Source organism: Mus caroli, chromosome 3 (assembly GCF_900094665.2).
Source record: "Mus caroli chromosome 3, CAROLI_EIJ_v1.1, whole genome shotgun sequence".
In the NCBI taxonomy this organism is placed as follows: Eukaryota; Metazoa; Chordata; class Mammalia; order Rodentia; family Muridae; genus Mus; species Mus caroli.
The window spans coordinates 128,719,696-128,731,005 of NC_034572.1; the positions used below are offsets into that span (position 1 = coordinate 128,719,696).

Sequence of the window (11,310 nt, forward strand, 5' to 3'; positions counted from 1 at the left end):
AAAAAAAAAAAAAAAAAAAAAAAAAAAAAAAAAAAAAAAAAAAAAAGATTGTCTGAAAAGTTTATCCAAAGACTTGTTGATCTAGCCTTGCCTAATAAGTTTATAAACTTGAAAGCATCCTGTTGCTACTGTTTTGTTCAGAGATGACAATTTTGTATGGTAAAAATTTGTTTGTTTTTAAAGTTTAAGCTGGGCAGTGGTAGTGCATGTCTTTAATCCCAGCACTTGGGAAGCAGAGGTAGGTAGATTTCTGAGTTCGAGGCCAACCTGGTCTTCAGTGAGTTCCAGGACAGCCAGGGCTAAACAGAGAAACCCTGTCTTGAAAAACCAAAAAGAAAAGTTTAACTGTACAAATACAAATGCATGCCAAGGTGATTGTTTCAGCATATGTCTGAACAAATAAGGCTTAGCATCTTTCTATATTTCAAGAGCTGGATTTAAGATTACTTGTGGTTTCTTTCTCCCCCTGGCATATATTGTCCTCATTAGTGGTTTTTATGTCCCTTTAAATGAGATTTTAAAAGTTTGATATTTAACTGCATATCTTTTCATAAATTTTAAGTTACATAACCTACCGTTTTCTGTTTTGGTTTAGGAACTTAGTGATTTGGCCCGTGACCCTCCAGCACAATGTTCTGCAGGTCCAGTTGGAGATGACAGTAAGCAGCTTAGTCTCTTTATTTAAGGACTTCACTTCAGAAGGTTGTAGGTTTTTGGAATAATGAAGTTTTTGTTTTGTTCTCCCTCCTCATTCTAGTGTTTCATTGGCAAGCCACAATTATGGGACCTGTAAGTATTCTTTTTTTCTTTTGCTTTTCATTGAAAATCCAGCATTCTCTATCACAATTTTTATCCTTTGGCTTTAATATATAGTTACTGTATTTCTGATGACATATTAACACTGCTCTTTAAAGAAAATGAAATGTTCCTTAAATGTGTATCTCTGATTGTATCCTGGGGTAGGTACCATCTCTGCATCCACAAAATCCCTTGTTTTGCCTCAGTCTTTCTTTATGGCAGTGAAGAGCAGTTATTGAGCTTATCTAGAGGAAAGGATTCTACTGTGGGTTGTTCCTCAAAGCATCATAACTGCCAAATATGAATCTACAATAATCATGTTCTTTTGGTTAATTGTTGTTTTACAGATGTAGAGATTTATGCAAATTTTTAATTTATTTAGGGAGAACTTTATATCTTGAATATACCAAAATTCCTTTCTTTCTTCGGTTGATAAACTGTATGCTAGATAAATATTCAGGATTATGAATAACCATCTAAGAATTTCAGAGAATTAGACTGATCTAAAACATCTTGAGTAAGATTTTTTTTTTTTTTTTTAACTTTAAAGGGCATTTTGGGATCTGTTAAGTCACTTGTATCTTACTAAGTTTTGGGGGTGGGGAAATAGTGTAAATGTACAGAGTAGGAAAATAGTCATTAGGTACATAATATTTCTGAAAGAAAATATTTTTGGAAGAGTTTGACCTAGTAAGTAGTTAGATGGGTTCAATCAACAAATACTTCCCAGTCTTAAATTGACTTTTTATAAAACTTTTTAGGTGTAGTTATTGGACATGAGCACAGAGATCAGGGGATCACTTGGAAAAGTCAGCTCTCTGCTTCCGTGTAGGTCACAGGGATTGAACTTGGTGTCAGATTTAGTGGCAATTTCCCCCCACCTTATTCATGGAGCCATTTCAGACACCCTGGATTGACCTTTTTTGAGACAACAGTCTTGGGTTTGTCTTAAATTCCTTCTTCAGCCTTCTGGTTACCCATATTTCAGGATTGAACATTCACATCTAGTTAGATTTCTTGATTTTTAAAAAAATGACTGGATTATTTGGGGTTTGTTTTGTTTTAGACAGTTAAAATGCTGTAATACAGGGTGTTCTCAAATTTTCAGCTCCCCTCCACCTCAGGACCCTGAAAGGTAGAATTAACAAGCATGAGTCACCTTATGTGTTTTAATAACCTTACTCATTTTCTAGCTCAGTGAAAGTGAGCAAGCACCTGCTGTGTGATGAGGATAAAGGTATGAATAAACCAATCTCTGTTAGCCTTCAGAGAGTTTAATATGGGAAGGCAGGTAATTGACATACCAGAGTGTGAGATACTCATGTAATAAAATGCATAGTAGGAGTAACTCATGATTCTGACAGCATTTCAAGAGTAATTGTGAAATGTTGAAATTAAAAAGACTGAAAATCATAGGAGCGGGCTGGTATTGGTTTATCTTTAACCACAAAGGCCACAGGTCTTTGTTTTTTTCAGTCTTTTGATTTAAAAGTGCCTTTTTGTTTTAGTCAGTGTTGAATATATTCACTTGTTTACTGAGACTATTTGACATTTTTTAATTTGATGCTGGGGAAACTTGCCCCTCCGACTAGATGCTTAGACTTAGGAATGAGACAACAGCTACTGTCTCCTTTTTAGTGGCTTATGTATCTGTCACATACTGTACTGTGCCCATTTCATTCATACTTTTTCACTGTAGTAATTAAACTAATAATAAAAAGAACTTGTGCTTTGTGTAAGCATGTCTTTGTGAAATTGCAGTTGTAAACTAAAACAGTGGGAAAGTGATAACATCACACAAGTTGCAGATTGTCCGCTACGTCTGGATAATAAATGTTTTCCTTTGGAGTACTTACTACCTTAGGTCAGATTGTGTGTGGAGATTCCTGGTTTTGTTCTTTAAATTTTACTTAAAATTTCAGAAAAGGGGAACTTGAATTTTATTAAATTATACTCAGATACCTCTGAATCAATTGAAAATTCACACATAAATGCTTGAAGTTACTATGGGTTATGCTGGTTTTTTATTTCTGAAGATAATTGGAACCACAAAGAATTGGTAAACAAGTGCTGGTTATCTGATTTAAATGTGGGAAAGAGGGTCACTGCATTATATTAACAGTAGTCCCGTTAATGCGTCATGTCATCAGAAATAAGTTCCCTGTCTCTCATGTGGTTAACTTTTCTTTAATTTGAAAGGTAGTTGGCAGGAAAAGATTTGGAAATAATAACTTCCACCTTAGTCTGTGGCGTTTCAGTATTGTCAGTATGGACAGGGGATAATCAACTATAAATGAAGGAATCTGAAATAAAACTGTTTATAAGAGTTATTGATCCAACTTCACATTTTTTATGTCATTTCATACATACTATCACAGTTAAAATACCAGCAATGGCCAAAAAGCAGCTAGTTCAAGAAATTTTTTTTTTTTAAAGATTTATTTTATTACATGTAAGTACACTGTAGCTGTCTTCAGACACACCAGAAGAGGGAGTCAGATCTTGTTCAGGATGGTTGTGAGCCACCATGTGGTTGCTGGGATTTGAACTAAGGACCTTTGGAAGAGCAGTCGGGTGCTCTTACCTGCTGAGCCATCTCACCAGCCCAAGTTCAAGAAATTTTAAGGGGTGTGTGTGTGTGTGTGTGTGTGTGTGTGTGTGTGTGTGTGTGTTAGTGTTAGTTTGGAGATGGAACTTCACTGTACCATCTTGCCAAGGCTGGCCTAGAAGTTAGAACCTTGTACCTCAAGCTGCCTTCAAACTCATAGTCACTCTTGCCTCAGCCTTCAAAGTCCTTAGATGGAAGGCATAAGAAGCCACTAAATCTGACATTCTTTGAGTCCTTTAGGACTGTGAATCAAATGAAAATAAAAGAATCATTTATGAGACCTCTATTTTTGTTTTAGGAAGAATGGGGTTGACATAGAAGCTTGAGATTTGAATGCATCTCATCAAGTAGACAAGTATATTTAGTAGGCTTGAAAATGTGCTCAGAAGTAAATAGGCACAGTACAGAAGAAAGCGGAAACTGTAAAATGTGAGGGGTCAGATTAAAAGTGGAGAATGGATCTATAGACACTGTAATGGGCTGTATCTTTTGATCCATTTTATTTCATAGAATGGAAATAGTGTATATTTCTCATTTTTGTTTTTATTAAAACTCATAAAAAGTAGTTTCAAATCTTTATATTAGCATGGTTGAATATTTATGTGCACATTGTAATGAACAAAGAAAAGGACACTAGTAATTTGAAATTTTGTTTCTAGCCGTTGACTTTCAAGAGTATGATACATTGTGTTAAGTTTAGAAGAAAAGTTTTCTTGGTTTTATGAAAAAATTTCAAGGTGCCAATTGAAAAGTAAACTCAGATGTTTTGCCTCTTGAAGGTGCTTTAGTTCTTTGAAATGGGTATTCATTTCTGTGGGTGTGTGCATGTTAGGACATGTGACTAGAAGTCATAGGACAGCACTGGGGTCAGTTCTCTCTGCCACCTTTTACATAGGTTTTAAGACTGAACTCAGGTTACCAGGCTTGTGTGGAAATGGCATTTATCATTTTAGCCATCTTTTTTTTTAAGGAATTATCTTGACATATTAAGCCTATGTTTCTCTTTACAGAATGACAGCCCATATCAAGGTGGTGTATTCTTTTTGACAATTCATTTTCCTACAGACTACCCCTTCAAACCACCTAAGGCAAGTATTTGTCCTTCCAAAATCTGTTTATGGATTGTTTTAGAAGAATAAAATGTTCGTGCAAATTTAGGTTTCTGTATAATTGAGGCTTAAGAGCCCTGTATGTATGGTGAATAAAAATAAGTATTACATAGAGAAATGAGCTGCATTTATGTAGATAACTCCTGTTCAAGACTATCTGGAAAAAAAAAAAAAGACTATCTGGAACTTTTTCATATAAGAACTTTCATCTTCCAAGAGCTAAGTTTAGCAGTGTCTTAGTCAGGATTTCTATTCCTGCACAAACATCATGACCAAGAAACAAGTTGGGGAGGAAAGGGTTTATTTGGCTTACACTTCCATGCTGCTGTTCATCACCAAAGGAAGTCAGGACTGGAACTCAAACAGGTCAGGGAGCAGGAGCTGATGCAGAGGCCATGGAGGGATGTTCTTTACTGGCATATCTCCCCTGGCTTGCTCAGCCTACTCTCTTATAGAACCCAAGACTACCAGCCCAGGGATGGTCCCACCCACAAGGGGCCTTTCCCCCTTGATCACTAATTGAGAAAATGCCTTACAGTTGGATCTCATGGAGGCATTTCCTCAACTGAAGCTCCCTTCTCTGTGATAACTCCAGCTGTGTCAAGTTGACACAAAAATAGCCAGTACAAGCAGTATACCACATACTTTACTGATGCCTAGCTTCTAAGAATTAGACAAAGATTTTAACTCTGTAATGTAGAAAAGATTTGCCTTTTTGAAGTTGCAAAGCTCAAGTATTTCTATGCTTATGCTAAGTGTTGGAGTCTAGTAAGTAGTTCCAGTTGCTTTTAATGCACTTAGGTGACTATAGTGTTAAAGGCTAAGTTGCTGGATCCATAACAACACCTTGAATCCTGGTATTCTGTAGACTCAAGCAGAGTAATGAGTTCAGAGCGTATAGTCCTTGATTTTTTTTTTTCTCTCAGAACTATTAGTTCAAATTCATGGTATGTGAATGACTAGAAAATAATGTGTATTAAATTATGGTGTTTTTCTAACCCTCTTTAGTCATGTTAAAAGTACAGTGTAGTAAAAAAGTAAAGTTCCTTTGGGTATAAAGCTTATACTCAATTTGTTGTGTCAGCAGTGGGAATAGAATTTGAATATATACCTGTATCCTAAATTGAGCATCCTAAGTTCCCTTTCACAGATTGCCTGCCTTTTGATAGTTAAGCTATACTATAGAGTTAACCTTCAGAGCTAATTACTTTTTCCCTGCTGAGGCTGATGTTAACTTTTTAAAACTAGCTTTTATTACCTAAAACTGATTTTGTTGAAGTTTTCCATATATAAGTATTTCCTTATATGTGTGCTTTGATCATTTTCGTGTCTCCTTATATTCTCTTGTTACTATGAGCACTGGTGAGATTTAGTAGTTTAAGCCTTGCTTTTTAAAGTATAGAGTACTTATTTTCATTTGCAAAAGCCATCTAAAGGTTGTGTCATGTGATTTTTTTTTTTTTTAGGTTGCATTTACAACAAGAATTTATCATCCAAATATTAACAGTAATGGCAGCATTTGTCTTGATATTCTAAGATCACAGTGGTCTCCTGCTTTAACTATTTCTAAAGGTAAAATGATAATTTCAATATAATAGTTTTCAGCTACTGAGACTTTTTTTATTATGCCAACATTTTAATTAAAAGTTGCTTGCAAGATTGGGGATGTATCTCAGTATAACATGCTTGCCTAGCATGCACAAAGCTCACTGTTTAATCTTCTCCCACTCACCCCCCCACCCCCACCCCCAGTGTTCTATAAATCAGGTATGGCACATGCCTAAACAATGGCCCTTTTGGGAATAGGGGTGGGAGGATCTGAAGTCAAGATCGTCCTTGGTTAATGTGAGTGAATCTGAGGCTAGACTGAGATCTTTCAAAAAGAAAAAAAAGTTAGTGGGTTTGGCTGTTTGGGGTTGTCACTTCATCAGTGAAAGTAAATCTTAGGGGGATTTTTGTCTAAAGTTAAAAATATGTTGGTAGGGCATTTTCCTAGTAAGTTTTTTTCACATGATGGCAGTTTATTTTTAGTGTAATATATCAGAAGCCAGAGGTATCTTCCTCTTCTGTACTTTTATTTCATTTGGCTAGGTTCTGTCATTAAACCTGAAGTTCATAGTAACTCTCAGTGTCTGCCTGTCTTTACCACCAATGCTAGGGTTCAAGCACACATAGCTAGCTTTTCATGAACAGTGGGGATTTGAACTCAGGTCTTTTGTTTTAGCCTAAGCTCTTACCTACTGAACTATTGCCTCAGCCCCCAAATTAATTTTAATAAACTTATTTTGGTGGTAAACTGTTTGTGGGTGGTAATGTGCACGTGAATGCAGATGTTTTGGAGTCCAGAAGAGAATGCTAGATCACCAGGAGCTGTAGTTAAAGGACAGTTGTGAGGGGGCATCAAAGTGGGAGTTGGGAAACCAAAACTGTCCTCTATACAAATAGTATGTGCCTATAACTGTTGGGCCGTCTTGTTAGTGAGAATAGGAAAATATAGCCAGGCATGGTTTACAGCATTAGAGCTTTCTACTCTAATAAGCATCTGTGTAGATTTTCTGTATCTGATTTTGAGCCTGTCTTTAGTTGGGTATTGCTTGACTATAATAGTCACTCTGTGTCTAATAAAATGTGGAATACTTGGGGAATTGGGGAAAAAGACTGACCTTGTACTTAGCCTCCTAACACATTCTAGAGCTCCAGGTGCCCCAGACGGAAAGTTCCTCCTTGTCTTCTTTTGCATTCTGAATGACAAGTGGTTTTTTGACATTCCACTCTGCAAATTCAATTGTACACAAAACATTTTAAGGATGAGATTGCCTTTTAGTAATTTATAGGCTTGGGTAATTATGTAATGTTATATTAGTCATGTTTTTAATGCTAGTAATTATAATCTTAGGGGTATTTGTGTTAACTATTTTCAGGCTCAATCCTGAAGTGTAACATTTTTAAAACTTGGAATAGTTGTTAGCTTTTTATCAAAATGTTTTATGAGTTTGGTAAATACAGAGTGAAACAAGTATGTTCTGTTTACAGGCAGCACACCACATCACACAGGCATTTCTCCATATGCGTGTTAAAATGTTTTTGAATCTTTACATGGATTTGGCTGCATTTTCCAATTACTCTTTTAAGAGCTTACAGTCTTGGGACTAATTTTTTTAACCACTTTGGATTTTTTTTAAATTCTCTTTTTATATGTTTCATCATCTAAATGCCAGGTTTCTATTTTCCCATTCCCTGCTGGAATGTACTTTTGGTTTTTCTAGACAGGGTTTCTCTGTATAGCCCTGGCTGTCCTGGAACTCAGTCTGTAGACCAGGCTGGCCTCAAACTCAGAAATCCCTCTCCTCTGCCTCCCAAGTGCTGGGATCAAAGGTGTGTACTACCACTGCCTGGCATGATATACTCTTAATTCTGAATTGTATTTTTTACAAATGCAGACTGAATTGATGGGGATTTTGTTTTGTTCTTAAAATTAACTTGACTTTTTGACAGATTTATAAGCTTGCAAGTCAGATTTAGAAACACTGACCTGGGGCTGGTGAGATGGCTCAGTGGGTAAGAGCACCCGACTGCTCTTCCAAAGGTCCAGAGTTCAACTCCCAGCAACCACGTGGTGGCTCACAACCATCCGTAACGGGATCTGGCACCCTCTTCTGGAGTGTCTGAAGACAGCTACAGTGTACTTACATATAATAAATCTTAAAAAAAGAAAGAAAGAAAGAAACACTGACCTGACACTGTTATTATATTCTCCAATTTTACTTAGTCCCTCATTTGATTTTGACATTGTGTTTGCAGCTTTGATAGTTACTTTGACTTTATGCTGTTTAACACTGTCATTTGCACCAGTCTCTAGGGACAGTGGTTTTCATTTCTGATTCAAGGACATAAAGCAGCTCTTGTATTTTTTGTGAGAAACCTTTCCTAAGGTAGAGCAAAGAATGAGCCTCTGGGGTTTTTTGTTCTTTTTTATTCCCCCCCCCTTACTTGGTTTTGGTATTTTTTCCAAGGTTTGACTCTATTATACTACTAAGAGTTTTGTTCTCCTGAAAGTACCAAGAAAATCCTTAAAATCTGATGCCTCTCCTCCTCCTCCTCCTCCCCCTCCCCCCCCCGTTTTTTTTTTTTAAGAACCAAACTAGTAGGATGTCATGTGACAACCACCTTTAAGTCTTACCTTTGACCTAATCATTACTGACTTTGGTGCCATCAGAGCTCTCATTTCTAATACTGTTTATTTACAGAAACTTATTTTCTGTAGAACTCTATGGAGATATTATAGAGTAATAAAATTATGATGAGGTCTAGAGTACATTTTTAAGTTTTATCATTTGATTGTCCAAACACCTGAAATTGATTTTTTTTTTCCTTGTAGTTCTTTTATCCATTTGTTCACTGCTATGTGATCCAAACCCAGATGACCCCCTAGTGCCAGAGATTGCACGGATCTATAAAACAGACAGAGATAAGTAAGTATGCAATTGTTTAATGAATGACTATAAACAGTTTTATTTAGTGAGTTGAGCTTATTTCTGCTGAAATTTGTGACAGTACCTTTTTATGTTTGTTTCTGATAAGCTAGTTACTAAAACACAATTAAAAGCAGTAAGGACCAGCATAATGGCTGAGGCTGCAGCATTAGAAGTTTGAAGCTAGTCTAGGATGCCTAGTGAGACCCTGCCAAATAAATATATGCTCATAGCATACATGACAGTGAGTAGCTCCCTTGAGATGTTTGTTTTCTAATGAGTTAAACCCTTGCTTAATTATTCAGTTTGGGGAAATAAACCTGAGTTTGTTTTCCAAACATAAAGAAAAAAGACTAGTGTAAAATTTTTGGTCTAGAACTGGAGAGATGATTCAGCGGTTAAGAGCACTGGCTGCTCTTCCAGAGGTCCTTCATTCAATTCCCAGCAACCACATGCTGACTTACAACCATCTGTAATGGGATCTGATGCCTTCTAGTGAGTCCGAAGACAGCTACAGTGCACTCATATATATATATATATAAAATAAACCTTTAAATTTTGGTCTAAATTTATCAACTATTTGATTTATCTTTGTGTTCAGCTTAACCATTTAACTTTCATATGTTATAATTAATGCTAAGTGTGCTTATTCAATTAGGTACAATAGGTTAGCAAGAGAGTGGACAGAGAAATACGCTATGTTGTAGGGTAAGAGGATCTGTACTCTATGGTGCGCTTATTTATGGTACTGCCAGCAGTTGAGTGCTGCATGCTTTAAAGCACTGTATTAACTAACCAAAGGTAACAGATATGGCAGTTTTCTGAAAATTACTTAACTGCTTGATCTCTGTTTTTTGAAAGTTATACTCTGTCTTCACTACTGCTTGGGATTCTTGCATGGCAAAGCAGTTATATAGCTCTAGTAAGAAGAAGAAGTATAAGAGTATCTTTATCCTTCATTAAATTACCATGATGTTGAAATTTAAACATTTTGTGTCAATACTATATGGAATGTGGTGGTTTTACTTGGGATTTTTATCAGGAAGATAGTAATAGTAATATAAAGGGAAACACTTAAACCTCACAAACTAAATAAATGTTCATTACTGACTGACAAGCATGCATTAATGTTAGCTATATTTTGTGGCTCTTTTTATGCTAAACCAAAACAAGTTTGTTTTAAAATGCTGGCTGTTTGAAGAGGGTTTTCTAAATGCCGTAATTCTGAATTGGTAGAGAGTTTTTTATATGTTGAGCTGTTTGAAATAGTTGAAGTCCATTACTTGGTTTGAGATGAAACTTAGTGGTATTATTTCTTCCAAAGGTTTTCCCCTGTCCTTTATTATGTACTCATTTCTTAAGGTATTGTCACTTTTTTGGTTGGGGTAAAGTAACCTGTATGATAGTGCACTATAATGAAGTGGGGGAATGGAATGGTGTCTGTCAGTACTGGGTCTTCCTCAGTAATCACCTGGGTCACGGATGAGTTATCTATTGATCTTTTTTAACAAAAATGTTGTTGTGCTCCTAGAGACTATTTTCAGCAGGTCTCAGTGAGGATTAGTAGCAATCACTGCTACTAAACTTTCATTTAAAAACTAATGCCTTTTTTTATCATCCTTTCTAATGTATTCTTCTGCCTAGGTTTCAAAGGCATTTTTTTCTCAATACCCAACAAACTTCTCAATCTCTAGGTTTCAGATTCAATTTTTCAGTTGCATAGTTCTAGCCATCATTGGCCAGAGTTTCTATTCTATGCATATACATACTATTCTGACAATCATTAACTGTACAGTAGGGTTTTTTTTATGTAAAAATGTGTCAGAATGATATGACCAACTTGAAAGCTTGATAGAATACTACCTTAGTGATGACGGAGAGGTCTTTGTTAAGCCTCCCAATCTGGGCACCACTTGTGTTTATTAAGATAACACGTCCATGGCTCTCATTGCCCCTATTGCTTTGAATGCCAATGTTGCTATTTCTGTCTCTTGTTGACTTTTATTCTAACCATAGACATTACAGGTGATGTAAGATGAATCCACAGGTAAAATAGAAATATTTTCCTTGCCTTTATGATATTAATAATTCTTTAATTTTATTTTTTAAATTGCTTATTTGTTTATTTGCAGGTACAACAGAATATCTCGGGAATGGACTCAGAAGTATGCCATGTGATGCTACCTTAAAGTCAGAATAACCTGCATTATAGCTGGAATAAACTTTAAATTACTGTTCCTTTTTTGATTTTCTTATCCGGCTGCTCCCCTATCAGACCTCATCTTTTTTAATTTTATTTTTTGTTTACCTCCCTCCATTCATT

General features: G+C 35.9%; 1 protein-coding gene across 6 annotated transcripts in view; it reads left to right on the forward strand.

The window, feature by feature from the left end:
- The window catches only part of Ube2d3 (ubiquitin conjugating enzyme E2 D3), a 27,956-nt gene extending 16,732 nt beyond the window's left edge, over positions 1–11,224 (forward strand). For 4 of the 6 annotated variants that reach the window (XM_029474946.1, XM_029474947.1, XM_029474945.1 and 1 more), the window contains exons 3-9: positions 596–659; positions 758–789; positions 4,417–4,494; positions 5,982–6,087; positions 8,894–8,987; positions 9,646–9,695; positions 11,120–11,224. In XM_029474946.1, the coding sequence (XP_029330806.1) occupies positions 596–659; positions 758–789; positions 4,417–4,494; positions 5,982–6,087; positions 8,894–8,987; positions 9,646–9,694 (423 nt within the window). In that variant the 3' untranslated portion in view covers position 9,695; positions 11,120–11,224. The remainder of the gene's footprint in view (positions 1–595; positions 660–757; positions 790–4,416; positions 4,495–5,981; positions 6,088–8,893; positions 8,988–9,645; positions 9,696–11,119) is intronic. The other 2 variants (XM_021157299.2, XM_021157297.2) reach the window with 1 other exon arrangement.
- The last annotated feature ends 86 nt before the right edge of the window (positions 11,225–11,310 follow it).